Source organism: Lithobates pipiens, unplaced genomic scaffold (genome assembly GCF_037356315.1).
Source record: "Lithobates pipiens isolate NorthernLeopardFrog02 unplaced genomic scaffold, aLitPip1_a1.2 Scaffold_27, whole genome shotgun sequence".
NCBI lineage: Eukaryota > Metazoa > Chordata > Amphibia > Anura > Ranidae > Lithobates > Lithobates pipiens.
The window spans coordinates 207,526,246-207,544,170 of NW_027507788.1; the positions used below are offsets into that span (position 1 = coordinate 207,526,246).

Genomic DNA, 17,925 nt, shown 5'->3' on the forward strand with positions numbered 1-17,925 from the left:
AGCGGTGATCTGCAATTTTTATTGTGACTGTGACATTATGGCGGACACATCGGACAATTTTGACACATTTTTGGGACCAGTGTCATTTATACAGCGATCAGTGCTATAAAAATGCATTGATTACTGTAAAAATGTCCCTGGCAGTGAAGGTGCTAACACTAGGGGGTGATCAAGGGGTTGTGTTCCCTGGGAGGTGATTCTAACTGAAGGGGAGGGGACTGACTAGATGAAGTGACGGATAGTGTTTCCTGGTTCCTACTAATAGGAACACACAATCTGCTATTCCTCTCAGAACAAAACACGGATTTGTGTGTTTACACACACACTTCTGTGTAATTCACTTCATTCAATAAAGTAAAATTCAATAAATAAAATTCAAGAGAACATATACACTTTAATTATCCAATCACGTTAAAAGCATATTTATTTTCTAATTGATTAGCCAATCATGCGCAGATTATATAAGTACAGTGTCTTGAAAAAGTATTCATACCCCTTGAATTTTTCCACATTTTGTCATGTTACAACCAAAAAACGTAAATATATTTTATTGGGATTTTATGTGATAGACCAACACAAAGTGGTACACAATTAAGAAGTCGAAGGAAAATTATAAATGATAATTTTCAAAATTTTTTTACAAATAAATATGTGAAATGTATGGTTTGTATTCAGCCCCCTTTACTCTGATACCCCTAACTAAAATCTAGTGGAACCATTTGCTTTCAGAAGACACCTACTTAGTAAATAGAGTCCTCCTGTGTGTAATTTAATCTCAGTATAACTACAACTGTTCTGTGAAGCCCTCAGAGGTTTTTTAGAGAACCTTAGTGAACAAACAGCATCATGAAGGCCAAGGAACACACCAGATAGGTCAGGGATAAATCTGTGGAGAAGTTTAAAGCAGGGTTAGGTTATAAAAGAATATCCCAAGCTTTGAACATCTCACAGAGCTCTGTTCAATTCATCATCCAAAAGTGAAAAGAGAATGGCACAACTGCAAACCTACCAAGACATGGCCGGCCTGGCAAGGAGAGCATTAATCAGAGAAGCAGCCAAGAGGCCCATGGTAACTCTGGAGGAGCTGCAGAGATCCACAGCTTAGGGGGGAGAATCTGTCCACAGGACAACTATTAGTCGTGCTCTCCACAAATCTGGTCTTTATGGATAAGTGGCAAGAAGAAAGACATTATTGAAAGAAAGCTATACGAAGTCCTGTTTGCAGTTTGTGAGAAGCCATGTGGAGGACACAGCAAACATGTGCAAGAAGGTGCTCTGGTCAGATGAGACCAAATTAACATTTTTGGATTAAAAGCAAAATGTTATGCATGAAAACTAGCACTATACATCACCCTGAACACACCATCCCCACCGTGAAACATGGTGGTGGCAGCATCATGTTGTGGGGGTGCTTTTCTTCAGCAGGGACAGGGAAGCTGGTCAGAGTTGATGGGAAGATGAATGGAGCCAAATACATCTTAGAAGAAAACCTTTTAGAGTCTGCAAAAGACTTGAGACCGGGGCGGAGGTTCACCTTCCAGCAAGACAATAACCCTAAACATACAGCCAGAGCTACAATGGAATGGTTTAGATCAAAGCATATTCATGTGCTAGAATGATGCAGTCAAACTGCAGACTTAAATCCAATTGAGAATCTGTGGCAAGGCTTGAAAATTGCTGTTCACAGATGCTCTCCATCCAATCTGACTGTGATTGAGTTATTTTTCAAAGAAGAATGGGCAAAAATGTCCCTCTCTAGATGTGTAAAGCTGGTAGAGACATCCCCAAAAAAAGACTTGCAGCTGTAATTGCAGTGAAAGATAGTTCTACAAAGTATTGACTCCGGGGGGGCTGAATACAAATGCACGCCATGCTTTTCATATATTTATTTGTAAAAAAATTGAAAACTATTTATAATTTTCCTTTCACTTCAGTTGGTGATAGACCAGTAATGCCGAACCTTGGCACCCCAGATGTTTTGAAACTACATTTCCCACGATGCTCATGTACTCTGTAGTGTAGTTGAGCATCATGGGAAATGTAGTTTCAAAACATCTGGGGTGCCAAGGTTCGCCATCACTGTGATAGACCAACCACTTTGTGTTGGTCTATCACATGGGTCTTCAAACTATGGCCCTCCAGTTGTTCAGGAACTTCAATTCCCATCATGCCTAGTCATGTCTGTTAATGTCAGGCCGCGTACACACGGGCGGACTGTTCGCCCAACTTTGTCCGTCCAACAGTTTCGGCAAACAGTCCGCTCAAAATAAGCATGGACGGACATGGCCACACACGACGAACGAACAGTTTGCTGAAACCGTGCGCGATGACGTATGTCACGTACGACGGGACTAGAAATAGGAGGTCCAAGACACAGCAAAGCACCCTTTGGGCTCCTTCTGCTGACTTTGCGTTAGTAGAAGTTTGGTTAGAGACGATTCGCGCTTTTCAGACTTCAGCTTAATTTGTCCGTTCACTGCGGCGCAGTCTACCTGTGAGGTTTGTATCTGTCTTTCGGTACACGTGGATCAGTTGTACCTGTTATTAGGCGCTTCTGGTCCGCTCGTTTCTGGGTTTCAGGTCGTTCTTCATAGGTCTGGCTGTTCTTCAGTGCGTTCAGTTGAGCTTGTCTGTCCAGCCGACCGTTTCAAAGCCATGGAGTGTGGACGTACTCGGGAACGAGTTCGTGCTATATGGGGGCTTGGTGTTGGGGTTAATACTTTGACCCGAGCCCAGTCTGTGAACAGGGTGAGGAGGAGTTCATGGACAAAGAATTGGTTGCGCCAGCGTGAGCAATTCTCTCATATGTCTTTACTCCGTGAGATCCGTGAGAATAATCCTGATGATTTCAGGAATTATCTCAGGATGACGGACCCCGTTTTTCACCGTCTGCTGGCTTTGCTGACCCCTTATATCAGCAGGCAGGATACCTGCATGCGGCAAGCCATCACTCCGGAGCAGAGGCTCGTTGCCACGTTGCGCTACTTGGCGACAGGGAGAAGCCTTCAGGACCTCAAGTTCTCGACAGGCATCTCCCCCCAGGCTCTGGGGATCATTATTCCAGAGACCTGTTCTGCCATTATTCGGGTCCTGCAGAAGGACTATATTAAGGTAAGTTTGTTATTTTAATATTGCATGGTATGTTTGTATTAATTTCATCATGACTTTTAATATCCATGACAGGAATATGATGTGAATGTCCCCTTAATATGAATGCATGCACTTTTTTTTATATATTTTTTTTTTTGGTGTCATTTTTTTTTTCTTAAATTTTTTTTTTTTTTCTTTAAATGTTTTTTTTTTTTTCTTTTTAGCATTTTACCTTTTTTTGTGTATACATCCTGTGTGTGGAGAGAGAGAGAGAGAGAGAGAGAGAGAGAGAGAGAGAGAGAGAGAGAGAGAGAGATAGATAGATATAGATAGATATAGAGAGAGAGAGAGAGAGAGAGAGAGAGAGATAGATAGATAGATATAGATAGATATAGAGAGAGAGAGAGATATAGATAGATAGATATAGATAGATAGATATAGATAGATAGATATAGATAGATAGATAGATATAGATAGATATAGAGAGAGATATAGATAGATAGATAGATAGATAGATAGATAGATAGATAGATAGATAGAGATAGATAGATAGATAGATAGATAGATAGAGATAGATAGATAGAGATAGATAGATAGATAGATAGATAGATAGATAGAGAGAGAGAGAGAGAGAGAGAGAGAGAGATAGATATATAGAGAGAGAGAGAGAGATATAGATAGATAGATAGATAGAGAGAGAGAGAGAGATAGATAGATAGATAGATAGATAGATAGATAGATAGATAGATAGATAGATAGAGAGAGAGAGAGAGAGAGAGATAGATAGATAGATAGATAGATAGATAGATAGATAGATAGATAGATAGATAGATAGATAGATAGATATAGATAGAGAGATAGAAATATGGATTGTCAACTCATTAATTTAATTATTCCCCCCACTCAAATTTGTTTCATGTGTTGTATACTTAGTAATTAGTCCCCCCCCCCACCCCACTTACCCACCTAATTTATGTCCCCTGGTCCATCAGAGGGCTGATTAATCTGTGAATTGGTCCGCCTATTTATATATATTTTTTTTTTTTGGTGTCTTTATTTTTTTCTTTAAATGTTTTTTTATTTTGTGTCACTTTTTTTTCTTTAAATGTTTTTTTTTTTTTTTTTTTTTTTTAGCTTTTTACCTTTTTTGTGTATACATCCTGTGTGGAGAGAGAGAGAGATATATAGAGAGAGATATATAGAGAGAGATATATAGAGAGAGATATATAGAGAGAGATATATAGAGAGAGATATATAGAGAGAGATATATAGAGAGAGATATATAGAGAGAGATATGGATTGTCAACTCATTAATTATTCCCCCCACTCAAATTATGTTCATGTGTTGTATACTTAGTAATTAGTCCCCACCCCACTCAAATTATGTTCATGTGTTGTATACTTAGTAATTAGTCCCCACCCCACTCAAATTATGTTCATGTGTTGTATACTTAGTAATTAGTCCCCACCCCACTCAAATTATGTTCATGTGTTGTATACTTAGTAATTAGTCCCCACCCCACTCAAATTATGTTCATGTGTTGTATACTTAGTAATTAGTCCCCACCCCACTTACCCACCTAATTTATGTCCCCTGGTCCATCAGAGGGCTGATTAATCTGTGAATTGGTCCGCCTACTTTTTTTTTTTTCTTGGCAGAAAACAAATTAGCAAGATTTCTGTTTAACTGTTGTTCCAAAATGTTTTTGAATTTTCTTTGTTATGAATTGTTTTTATTTAATGACTATTTTTTTTTTTTTTTTTTGTTTCAGCTTCCTTCAACGCCACAGGAATGGCAGACTGTGGCTTCCCAGTTCGCTGCCCGTTGGGACTTCCCCAACTGCGGAGGGGCCATCGACGGGAAACATGTGAGGATTGTGCCCCCACCCCATTCGGGGTCCTACTATTGGAACTATAAGGGGTTCCATAGTGTGGTGCTAATGGCGGTGGTGTCGGCACAATGTGACTTCCTTTATGTGGATGTGGGGAAGAACGGCCGGATGTCTGACGGAGGAGTCTTTAGGCAGACCGAGTTCTGCCACCGTCTTACCACTGGTGGCCTGGACTTGCCACCAGATGCCGAAAATGTGGAGGGGCTCCCGTTTGTTTTTCTGGCTGACGAAGCGTTTGGTCTGAGTGAACATCTCATGAGACCCTTCCCCCAAAGGACCCTCACCCCGGAGAGGAGGATTTTTAATTACCGGCTGGCCAGAGCAAGAAGGGTTGTGGAGAATGCCTTTGGCATTATGGCCAGCCGGTTCCGTCTGTTGCTGACAGCCATCAACCTGGCAGAATATAAACTCAACTATGTTGTTCTGTGCTGCTGCATTCTGCACAATTTTTTAAGGAAATTTTCTGGTAACCAGTACCTGCAGCCTATTGGGCCTGAGGCCGGACTCAGGCTTCCAGAACTGACAGGGCTGGATCATGCCCTTCCTGGCTTAGCCCCCCAAACAGCACGTGAGGTGCGTGACCGCTATGTCAGCTATTTTAATGGTAGGGGGGCTATTCCAATGCCAGCTGACCAATAAAAAAAATCTTTTTCTTGAAATATGTCTTGTCTGTTCAAATTTTTAAGTTTGGTTCTTGTTTGCTTTTCACGTTGCTTGTATCCTACATTGACCTAATTCAGGGATATGCAATTGGCCAACCTCCGGCTGGTGCAAAACTACAAGTCAATCATGCCTCTGGGTCTCATGCTTGTGGCTGCCAGTCTTGCTATGCTTCATGGGACTTGTAGTTCTGCAACAGCTGGATTTCCACTAATTGCATATTCTTGTCCTAGTGCATTTGTATAGCAAAGTGGTTTTTGACAATAGGAAATAAGGCCCTTTGTGACAGAAAACACAAAATGACTTTACAAACTGGTATTGAGTATTGAAAGAAGTAGACACACACATTTTTTATTTTTTTTTTTGATTTTTTAATAGTGCACATTAAAACCAGTGCCTCTTATTTAGATCTTTTTTTTTTTGTGTTTTTTTTTTTTTTTTTAATTCTTTTTTTTTTTTTTGTGAAATTGGTTTTTAAAAAATATTTTTTTTTTATATTTTTTTTTTTTTGTTTTTAAAAATTATTTTTTTTTTTAAATATATCAAAAATACAATTATCACTAAAATTTAAAATAATAAAATCAGATTTTGAACTATTTACATCAAACAAGGGGTAAAGCCAAATTTTGAAGATGCACACCAAAAATTGGTAATGTCAACATGTGCTATGTACCATCATGAGTGATCAATGGACGTGTTTGGTGTGTGCAATCCCTTCCTCTCTCATACTAGAAGGAGGAAGGGTTTGCAAACACCAAATGCGTCCATTGCGATCCTCTGATGGCACATAGCACATGTTGACACACCGTGTGCATCTTCAAAATTTGGCCTATAAAAATCTTGTAACAACCTTAAAAACTTTTGGGCAAGGAAATGAAGGACATGATCGATTGTGGTTTAGGGGAAAAGGGGCTTATATTCTCCCTAAAACATCGATCATGTCCTTCATTTCCTGCCTCATAGGGACCAGCTGTTGCTGAATGCCCAGGATTTGTTGTTGCATGGCCTGGATGTTGCTCTCCATGATGTCGATCCTGGCATTCCAGGCCATGATCTGCCCTATCAGCCTGTGGGCACTGTCCGATGTAAATGGCTCGGCTACCACAACCAGATCATCACCTAAAAACATGTGTAGAAAAAAAAATTGGTTAACATATACAGTCATTAATTGTTTAGCTTAAGCTGGGTTGTCAGACACTCACTTTCACTCTCCTCCACATCTAGCCCTGGGCTCGGCTCATCCAGTGGAGCTACGGAGCTTGGTCCAGCGGAGGATACCGAGCTCCGTAGCTCCCTCGCAGACACAGGACTGGGCAGCTCCAATACCGACGCAGGGCTGGGGTTGGGGCTGGGGCTGGGGCTAATTGCCCAATCAGGCTGGCGAGGTCGGGGGGTCCTGGGCTGCTCCGCCTCTTGTCTGAGTCTTTGTTTCCCTATGAGAATGAAAAAATAAAAAATAAAAAAAAAATAAAATACTTTTAAGCATAGTGATATTTGAGTTCAGAAATTTGAATATGAAACATTGGTTTGAAGTGGTGTAAAATTATTAGCTGCTTATTACAAGATTCTAGTTTAATACATCCTTAAAATTACTTTTTTTCAGTTAGGCTGTGTTCAGACTGCTGCGATGTGTGAACGCTGCAAATCTACTGTGGTTTCACGCATCGCATGCGGAGTTCGCACTGCCCTATGTGACCTGCTGGGAGTATCAGTGTAAAGTTTTATTGACACCTCCAAATTAGTTATCACTTCACAGTGCAATCTTTAAACTCGGACAGGAATCGGACCACATGGTGTGAACACCCATGTGATCCGATTTGGCTGTGGACTAAAAAAAGGGCCATGTACAAGTTTGGTCCGGATGCGATGTAAATTCAGCCATACTATATGCATGGCTGAAATCGCATCACACAGAGATCACATGTGATTTGCACTGCAGTGCGGTGTAAATCACATTTGATCTCGTACATTGCAGCAATGTGAACCTAGCCTTTAACCAAACTGTGATACTTTATATCTTTTGTCCAAGTTTCACAGACGGACACACTCGAATCAACGCCTGGAGTACCTGTGTGTGATTATGTCAAAAATGTTCTATGAAGGCCCAAACTACACTTATAAAAGTTTCCTAGTCCAGATGTTGAACCAGCATTTTATCTATCTATCTATCTCATTTTTTTAATTGAGTCTACATTGCACTGCATAAATTTATGAAACTTTATTAAAAATTTATATCCTATAAACTGAGCGTGACAATTCAGTTTATCATGAACAATACAAAAAAAAAAAAAAAAAATAACTAATTAAAATCTAATCCAACACCAGATAAATTTACACCATACACAAATTCATGCTATTTACGCCCACATATACGAACAACCATATGCGCCATATTTTCATAAACAACCTACACGAACGATTACGATCCGCCAGAGGTTCAGTCACTATCTACATGAACGATTACGATCAAATCCGCCAGTTTTACATACACTATCTATACGTACGATTACGATCAAATCCGCCAGTTTCACATACACTATCTACACGAACGATTACGATCAAATCAAACGATTATGTCCGACAGTCACGAGAAACGCGGAGTTTACTCACTTTTTTTCAGGACCTTTTTGATGCGGTCATATTGGTCCGGCTCCCTGGACTTGATGTCCGACCATCTTTTCCGCAGCTGGTCCTTTCCTCTCCGTACCCCGAATTTTGACTCCAAGGCTGTGACCACCTCGTCCAAGATGGCGCTTTTCCTTATATTGGGTTTTGGGTAAGGGCCATGTTCCCCATCATAATCCTCCCTTTGAAGGATAGCTACCATCTCCACCATCTCTTCGAACGCCATATTGGTGGCCTTATATCTCCTCCTTGCTTGGGGCCCACGGCTTTCCTCCGCGCTGCTCACGCTGCTAATTGAGCTTGCATCCGCCATTTTCCACTCTCATACACCCACAGCGGAAGGAGGGTAAAAGGGGCGGGGAAACACGGTCGCAAGGAACGTCAGGGGCGGGCGACGCAGGCGGAGCCTGAGCGCATGCGCCGTGTATAAAGCGGTACCACGAGGCCGTACGCTTGTCCGAACGGGAGCAGCGAGTGCTACACGCGACGGTAAGATAGTTATTATTTTCGGTTAATTTAAAGCCTGCGTTAGGGATATCCATATTGAATTTTATTCTTATTGATGTTTAATTGATCTCTATGTGGGTTGGTGGTTGAGTGGGCTTGGTGTTTTGTGTGGTAGTGTGTGGGTGGGTGTATAGGGGGTGGGGCTAGTGTGTGTGTGTGTGTGTGTGTGTCTGTCTGTGTGTGTGTGTGTGTGTGTGTGGGGGGGGGGGGGGGGGGAGTGTTTGTGTGTGGGAGGGGGGGCAGTAGTGTGTGTAGAGTGTGTGTGTGTGTGGGGGAGTGTTTGTGTGTGTGTGAGGGGTAGTGTGTGTGTGTGTGTGTGTGGGGGGGGAGTGTTTGTGTGTGTGTGTGGGAGGGGTAGTGTGTGTGTGTGTGTGTGTGTGTGTGGGTGTGTGTGTGTGGGGGGGGGTAGCGTGTGTAGTAGTGTGTGTCTCGCCTACATTGTCACAATATAGTGTGCATTTGGTCTGACTTTTTTTTTTTCTTTTTTTTTTTTTTTTCTTTTCAGAAAATGAAAAAGTATAGTGCAGACCCCTTTAAAGAGGAGGCCTTCCTCTCCACCTTTATAGATCTAGTGGAGTCCCACAGCAATCTGTGGGATACAAAACACCCCCAATACCCAATCCGTGCTGCCCGTAAGAAGACACTGGAGACAGTTTTGGCGTTTGTGAAAACCCGAGTCCCCCAGGCAGACACTGCCTTTGTGAACGCCAAAATTCAGAACCTGCGTAGCGCGTATAGGCGGGAGCAAAGAAAGATCCTAGAGTCCCAAACATCAGGATCAGCAGCAGGTCAGGTCTATGTACCTAGGCTGTGGTATTATGACAGGCTGCGTTTTCTGGATGACACGTCAGAAGCCAGGCCGTCACTTTCGACTCTTCCGTCTACCCGTCCCTCCACCCTTCCCTCCACCTCAGGTGAGCCATCCCTGGAAGATCCAGACCCTTCCTTGCTGGATGAGGTTGATGCGCCCAGCTGGAGCCAGGTATATTTTAGTTTCTAACGTTTGGATTGCTCAAATATTAATGATGTAAAGTTCAATGTTTGAATTGCTTCCAAATCTAGGATTTCATCACAAATTAAATTAGATAGAAGGATACAGTAGTTTACACAAATGTGGCTCAAATCTTAATGAACTGATGGAAAAATGATGGTGTCAAAATGATAGCCTTTTGTATTTCAAGACAAATGTATTTGCAAGTGAGAACTGTAAAATTGTTAGTGATTGATGATTTCTAAATATAGACATATTTTAGTTATTGATTGCTTTGTTTTTTTACACAGGATGAGCTCACCCAGGAGGAGGCCGGGACCAGTGGTATGGAGGAGGAGGCCGGGACCAGCCACACGCAGGAGCTAGCTGGGCCCAGCAGGAGTAGGACTGAGAGCCAGGTCCCTCCCCTCCACCTAGCCAGCAAAAGGCCCAGGAGGATAGGCCGTACAGAGGAGGAGTCCTTGGTGCTGATACGGCAAGCCACCCAGATTTTGTCCAAACCCCCCAATCCGCAGGAGGCCTATGCCACTTATCTGGCTAGCAAGCTCCAAGAAATGGACAAACCCCAAAGAGACATGTGTGAGGCAATCTTCTTTGATGCCATACAACTGGGTCTGAAGGGTGAGCTCACACCCACCACGAAGCTCTACAAAACAGACCCTACTGCTCCTCCTCCTCCTCCTCCTCCTCCTCCTCCTCCTCCTCCTCCTCCTACCACAACTCCACCACCAGAGGCACAGCCTCCAGTGAAGCGTGGAGGGAAGGCTAGACGGAAGAGTCGCAAGTGACTGCCTGGCTTCAGTCTGCTCTGAAAGAAGACGCAGGCTGTTGTAGTACCACAGTCTGGGGACATAGATCTCATCTGCTGCTGTTCCTGGTCTTTGGGATTCTAGGACCTGGTTGTGCTCCCTATGTACATGCTACGCAGGTTCGGAATTTTGGTGTCCACTCACTTGATGTGTGCCTGGGGGACAAAAGGCTTCACAAACGTCAAAATTGTCTCCAGTGTTGCCTCCCTCTTGATTTATTTTGGTTATGAGGAAAAATAAAAAATTTTGATTTAAAAAAAAAATTGTATGTTTTCTTTTTTTTTCTTTTTTTAATCAATATTTTTGTATAATTTTGGGTTAAAAAAAACAAAGTTTATTTGTGAGTAGGCAGATACATGTCAAAAAGACTCTGAGGGTTATTTACAAAACACATGTTCATGTAAATATGCTAACTTCAAGTGCAAGTTTTAAAGCACTGCAAGTGCACTTGGAAGTGCATTCGCTGTAAATTTGAGGCTTAACATTTGAAATGAGGGGAAGCTCTGCTGATTTTGAACATGCAATCATGTGTAGGCTAAAATGATGGTTTGGGTATCTATCTATCTATCTATCTATCTATCTATCTATCTATCTATCTATCTATCTATCTATCTATCTATCTATCTATCTCTACTTGCATAGTCCTGCTTGGCCCAAAAAAATGAAAGTCCATCTTGTTTCAAACCCCCCACCCAAAAAAAAAAACAAAAAAAAAAAAAAAACAATAGTAGTTCCAAAAATATATAGTAATAGATTTTTTTTTCTGAAATAAATAAATAAATATATATATATATATATATATATATATATATATATATATTTTTTTTATTTTTTTTTTTTGGGGTTGGTTTGTTTTTTTTTTTGTTTTTTTTCTTTTTTTTATATAAATTGGGAATATATTTTTGCTATAATTGGAAGATTAATCATAGGATAAAGATGAATAAAAACATGTAGTATAACTCTGTGTGAATATAAGCAGCAAAGCTACTTCACTTTTCTTGCATTACGAAGAAGAAAAGAATGTGCTATATTAAAAAAACCCACAAAATTAGCAGCATGACGAATATGCTAGCTTCAATACGAACACTAGTTTTACAAGACCGAGCGCTTCCGCCCTGTAAATTCTTTCTGAGTATGCGCGGAACTTAGTTTGTCGAACAAGCCTACACACGGGCGGACTGTTCGCTGAAACAAGGTTTCAGCGGACAGTTTTACGGAATTTCCGAAAAACCTTGTTCGTCCAACTGTCCGCTGAAACTGTCCGCTGAAAGCCCACACACGAGCGGACTGTCCGCCCAAACACTGTTCAGCGGACAAAGTTGGGCGAACAGTCCGCCCGTGTGTACGCGGCCTCAGAGTTTTACAATGCCTCATGGGACGTGTAGTTTCGCAACAGCTGGAGGGCCGTAGTTTGAGGATCCTTGGTCTATCACATAAAATCCCAATAAAATACATTTGCGTTTTTGGTTGTAACATGACAAAATGTGGACAATTTCAAGGGGTGTGAATACTTTTTCAAGGCACTGTAAAGAGGAATGTGTTTTCCACATGCTTGGAAAATGAAAGTGAATATTCACACAATTTATTGACTGAAAATATTCTTTGTTTCTTTAGTAAATCTGTCAGGAAAGCTTTATAACATTTTTGAATTGGTGACTAGCCCTTGAAAAACCTTCCCCAAAAGACTTATTGTAAGAACACTGTGACATTGAGCATTGGGCAGGTACAGTAGTTCCTTCAGCACTGATGATAATCCCTCCCTAGGGCCTAAAGTGCTGTCTAGACCAGGAAATTTACGTTGCCTAATGATAGGAATAACTCTAATTGGCATCACATAATTACAAATATGGACTGGGATAAAGTTACCAAATGGCTGTGCCCTAAAACGGTGTGCTTGAACATTTTTAAGTTAGAGCTATCCTGCATCGCTTTTTTTTTGTGGGTTAGAGACTCATGTCATAGTACCTATTATTACTGTATTCCCAATCCATTATCAAACAGGGAGCAGTTTATTTTGAATATATATTTAGCATCAAGGTCACTTTAAGTAAAGATTAACTGGCTACGTTTGGTTTAGGCCGGGTTCACACATGTGCGAATTGGATGCAGGTTTTATTGCATCCGACTCGCAAGAGAGGCAAGTGTGACCAGCTCTCAGTGAAGCCGGTTCACACATGACCATTGTCATTTATACAGCGATCAGTGCTATAAAAAGGCGTTGATTACTGTAAAAATGTCACTGCCAGTGAAGGTGCTAACACTAGGGGGTGATCAAGGGGTTGTGTTCCCTGGGAGGTGATTCTAACTGAAGGGGAGGGGACTGACTAGATGAAGTGACGGATAGTGTTTCTTGGTTCCTACTAATAGGAACACACAATCTGCTATTCCTCTCAGAACAAAACACGGATTTGTGTGTTTACACACACACTTCTGTGTTCTGTCCCTTCTGCTCGCGATCGCTCATGGTCGCGGTGATCGCGACCGTCGACCATGAGCGTCGGCACCCCTGCTGTGCAGTGGGCACTTGCGCGCGCCTGCTATCCTGCTATCCCGGTCCCGCGAGCCAACGTATAGCTACGATGATTCGTAGGATCGTGCCGACCTGCCGCAGTATAATGGCGGCGGCTGGTCGGCAACCGGTTAAGAGAGATGCCGTTTTTAAGGGGAGATTGTCATGTTGCCACTTGTTCAAATTTAAACAATGGGGTTGATTTACTAAAGGCAAAAAAAACATTGTAAAGTTTTCACTCTGCCAGAGTAGTTACTCCAGAGCTTAATAAATGAGGAAAAGTTTCACTTTGCAAAGAATACCCAATCACATGCAAGGAGAATTAAAAAAAAGCAAAATTTTTTCTTGCACATGATTGGATGATGGAAGTCAGCAGAACATTTGCCATTTACTAAGCTCTGCAGAGTGCACACTGTATTTTGCTTTAGTAAATGAACCCCTTTGCGGGTATCACCGGGTGATAACAAAACTTTTTCACATGACCAGGGTTTTGGGGTTCATTTCAGGTGTGAATTCAGGCAAAAATTTGGACCTGATCCAGTGAACAACAATACACCGGACCCTATGATGGGACTCGTATGTGAACCCGGCCTTAGTGTTGTGCATGTCTTCTAACAGACCTGCTGTTGGTATGTCATAAGCTATACATGAATTGTTTAATAATAGAATAGTTTTCCTGATCAATGGATACGTTGTCTCACAAAAGAGGTGCAATTTGTCCCAAAACACATTAGGGTTGATTTTCTAAAGGTAAAGAGGTAGTGCACTTTGCAAGTGAAGTTGCATTCTGCAAGAGCAGTTGCTCCAGAGTACATGAGCAGAAGCTCTGCTGACTTCCATCATTCAATCACGTGCAAGCAAAAATGCAGTTTTTTAAATTTCTTTGTGTGTGATTGGGTACTCTTTGCAAAGTGAAGCTTTACCTCATTTATTAAAGAGGAAGTAAACCCTGATGAGTTTACTTCCTCTTTGATTCCCTGCAAAGGTAAAGCATAATGGACTACTATGCATCGCATAGTAGTCCATTATGTGTCACTTACCTGACACAGGAGCCAGCGAAGTCACCGCTGTCCCCTGTAGTCCGGCGCATCCATCTTCTCGGTGGGTCTCGCCGCTCCGCCGCTGTCCTTCGGCGAAGCCGCGATGACGTCACTCCTGCGCATGCGCAGGGGAGCCACCACTCGCGGCAAATCGCCGTTGACCGCGGCACTCTCAGTGCGCCTGCGCACCGCTGTCTACGGCGCATGCGCCGTAGACAGCGGTGCCTGTCTTTTGGCAAATATCTCCTAAACCAGGGATCCTCAAACTACGGCCCTCCAGCTGTTGCAAAACTACACATCTCATGAGGCATTTTAAAACTCTGACATTCACAGACATGACTAAGCATGATGGGAATTGTAGTTCCTGAACAACTGGAGGGCTATAGTTTGAAGACCCATGTCCTAAACCGTGTAGGTTTAGGAGATATTTCTTGGACCTACGGGTAAGCCTTAATCTAGGCTTACCTGTAGGTCAAAGTGTGTTGTAAGGGTTTACAACCACTTTAAGCTCTGGAGCAACTGCACTATGCAACGTGCACAGTCTATTTGCATTTAGTAAATCAGCCCCATTTTCTTCATATAATTGGCAAACCACTTTTGTATTAAAAACACTTACCAGCCTACCAGCTGTCAAAGTGGTCTCTTGGTTGAGACAATCAGGACAAAGGTAGAGCAGAGTAAAAGACAATTGCTCCCTGGCTTAAAATATGAGTTGGCAAGAGGCAAGTACTCTTCATGTTTGAACTTTGCATTTCACGATGATCTAAAAAAAATGTTGCATTATTTTTTTTAGAATGACGGTAGAGGAGAAGAAAAAGAAGCTCCAACAAACAGTGAAGAAGACCATAAAGTGTGACGTTTTGAAAAGCAACCCAATGGAACCATTAGTTCTGCCCAAGGTTGACTGTGTCCTGACTTTTGGATGCTTAGAGTGTGCTTGCAGTGACCTTGATACCTATCGCAGAGTACTTAAAAATGTTTCATCCTTGATAAAAATAGGAGGGTACCTGATTGTAAGTGAAATTCTTAACTGTAGCTCTTACCTACTTGGAGGTAAGAGGTTCTCCTGTTTGGTGTTGACAGAGCAGTTCATGAGAAGTGCTATTATTGAGACAGGCTTTACCATTGTGGATTTGGAAGTCATCCCAAGAAAGTATGATAAAGAGCAATATGAGCTCTGTAATCATGATTCCAGCTTGTTTGTGCTTGCACGAAAAGAGCGAGATGTTTAAGATAAATTTGAGAAGGTATGGAAAAATTGTCACTCACTTATTACTATAGTTGCCTATATGTAGAAAGCACAATATAAAATATACCAATCAGAAACATCATAGAGAATGTCTTGTATAATTCCATAGGCTATTCAATCGTGCAAATAAGACATTCGATCTGCAGTCTATATTGATCAATTATATTGTATAACCTCTATTAAAATCATATATTTCAAGGAAAAGACCTTTATCCTACTGAAAACATCCTTCCAATTCATTCATTTAGTCATTCATTCTACATGTCCCAATAAATGCTAAAGAAAAACTCCACTTTCAATAGAAAAAATTAATAAAGCAAATACCACACAAGCCATTTTGTAATTTAATGTTATTATATATTGCCTTTCCATTTTAATCTACTGCAGCAGATTCAATGCAGTATGGCAACCTGGAGGCATTCTGCACACCCTAGTGTACAGAACACGCCCAGAAATGTAATTTCTTACTTCTGTTGATTGGCTTACTGATTTTTATTGTAGTCTGCATTAATAAGTATCAATAAGTATATACAATTTTTGGTATCTCCTGCAGTATGAACTTTATTTTTTAAGAAATACTTTGTTCTGTTTGAAATGTATCTTTTTGCATTGACATAGGTTCTTAGACCCAGTGGGAGAGATTTACTAAACTGGTTCACTCAGAATCCAGTGAAGCTGTGCATGGTAGCCAGTCAACTTCTACTTCAGCTTGTTCAATTAAGCTTTGACAATGAAAGCTGATTGGTTTCTTTGCAGAGCTGTACCAGATTTCGCACTCTCCAGTAAATCAACATCACTCTGTCTGGACCGTATGGTCACCTGTTGACTTGGCACCATCCAAAGGCAGCTTAGACACAGAAAATGAATCCAATCAATTTTATTTCAGATGTTTGCGGTACCTTAACCATCTATGCGGCTGGTACACTCCATCCATAACATTGCCCTGGACTGACGAGGGCCGTTTGTTACAATAGCATTAGACAGTTATTGTGAATCCTTTGTTGTTTTTTAGTTTTGGAGTTTTAGAGCTCTGAAAAGTTAGAACATCAGTCAGTCAGTTTTTTTTATTGCTGACTGTGTCATTGTCGGGAAGATTTACCCCACTTATACTATTCACTATTGCAGTTGAACGTGAACCTGAAGGGGGATGTAGAATTTTTATGGCTGAAGAGGAACAAAAGGGAAATATTTGAATAGGGACACTCATTTTTCCGTCAAAGGTAGGATTTTCTCAGATTTTGGGGAGATTTACACTTACTTTCTGTTTTCTCTGGAACAGGGAGTGTAGGGTAATCTCATAGATGGTGATATGATTAGCAATTAAATCTGACAGAGGCTCTAGCTTTCCAACTAAACAAAAAAATTAGTTGGAGTTAGAATCTAATTCTGCGTACACACGATCGGATTTTCCGATGGGAAATGTTGGATGTGAGCTTGTTGGCGGAAAGTCTGACCGTGTGTATGCTCCATAGAACATTTGTTGTCGGACTTTCCACCAACAAATGTTGGCTAGCAGGCTCTAAAATTTTCCTCCAACAAAACTTTGTTTTCGGTCTTTCCGATCGTGAAGTTGCACAAAAGTTCAAGCATGCTCAGAATCAAGTACGAGCCGGAAAAGCGCCCGGTCTTGTAAAAAGCATTCGTAATGGAGATATCACATGACTATTGAACTTCTTTTTTCTTGGCTCGCCGTACGTCTTGTTTGTCACTACGTTTGTAATTGTTGGCCAACATTTGTGTGACCGTGTGTATACAAGACAAGTTGGAGCCAACAACCTTCCAACAAAATCCACAATTTTTTGGTCAGAAAGTCCAATCGTGTGTACATGTGTCGAGCAATAGGGACACCTTTTAAATACCATTAGTTAAAGATGATGCACAGACCATAGAATGAATCAGGGCATGTTCGGTTGATTGCAGTTGCTCGAACTAGAGGTATAGCTAATTTTTTTTTATAAAAATTTATTGCTGACTTGGTGGTGTGGGTGGGTTTGTTCAGTTTTCATGAAAATAAGTGGAGCAAAAAATGCATTGTATAAATGACATGTAGCTGTATTCTCTGTTTTCTAAGTTACGTATCTTGTTCTGTAACTGTATGCTTTTACATAAAAATGATATCACACAGCTTGTATTATTTCATTTATATACCAAATATTCATATGTTTAATGTCAATAGTTTACTATTTTCTAAAATATGGAACACTGGAAACTAATATGTACTTTTTTACTGCTTTTCAAATAAAATTACCCAAACCTCCTAACTGTCCCTGATTTCGAGGGACTGTCCCTGACTTGGAAAAAAGTTCCTCTGCCCCTCTTTCCTCCTCATCTGTCCCAGATTTTGGTCTGGCCTATATAGTTGTATAAAAATTGCATATTTTTATCTTTCAAAAAAGTGTTTCCCAGCGCTAAACCTTTCATCTAATTTCTAAATTGCTGCATTTGTAAATTTTAAAAGCAAATATAGAGGAACAGTAGCGGCAAAGGGGGCGTGGCGGGGGGATTTGGGGTGTGTCCTGTGCCTACATACTTTTGCTAATAGGTGTCCCTCAT

At 41.1% G+C, this 17,925-nt stretch overlaps 1 protein-coding gene across 1 annotated transcript in view; it reads left to right on the plus strand.

Moving 5' to 3' along the window:
* The window catches only part of LOC143934488 (indolethylamine N-methyltransferase-like), a 30,541-nt gene extending 13,045 nt beyond the window's left edge, over positions 1-17,496 (plus strand). Inside the window, exon 3 of the mRNA XM_077458146.1 lies at positions 14,917-17,496. Within this exon, the coding sequence (XP_077314272.1) occupies positions 14,917-15,355 (439 nt within the window). The 3' untranslated portion in view covers positions 15,356-17,496. The remainder of the gene's footprint in view (positions 1-14,916) is intronic.
* Positions 17,497-17,925: the final 429 nt, after the last annotated feature.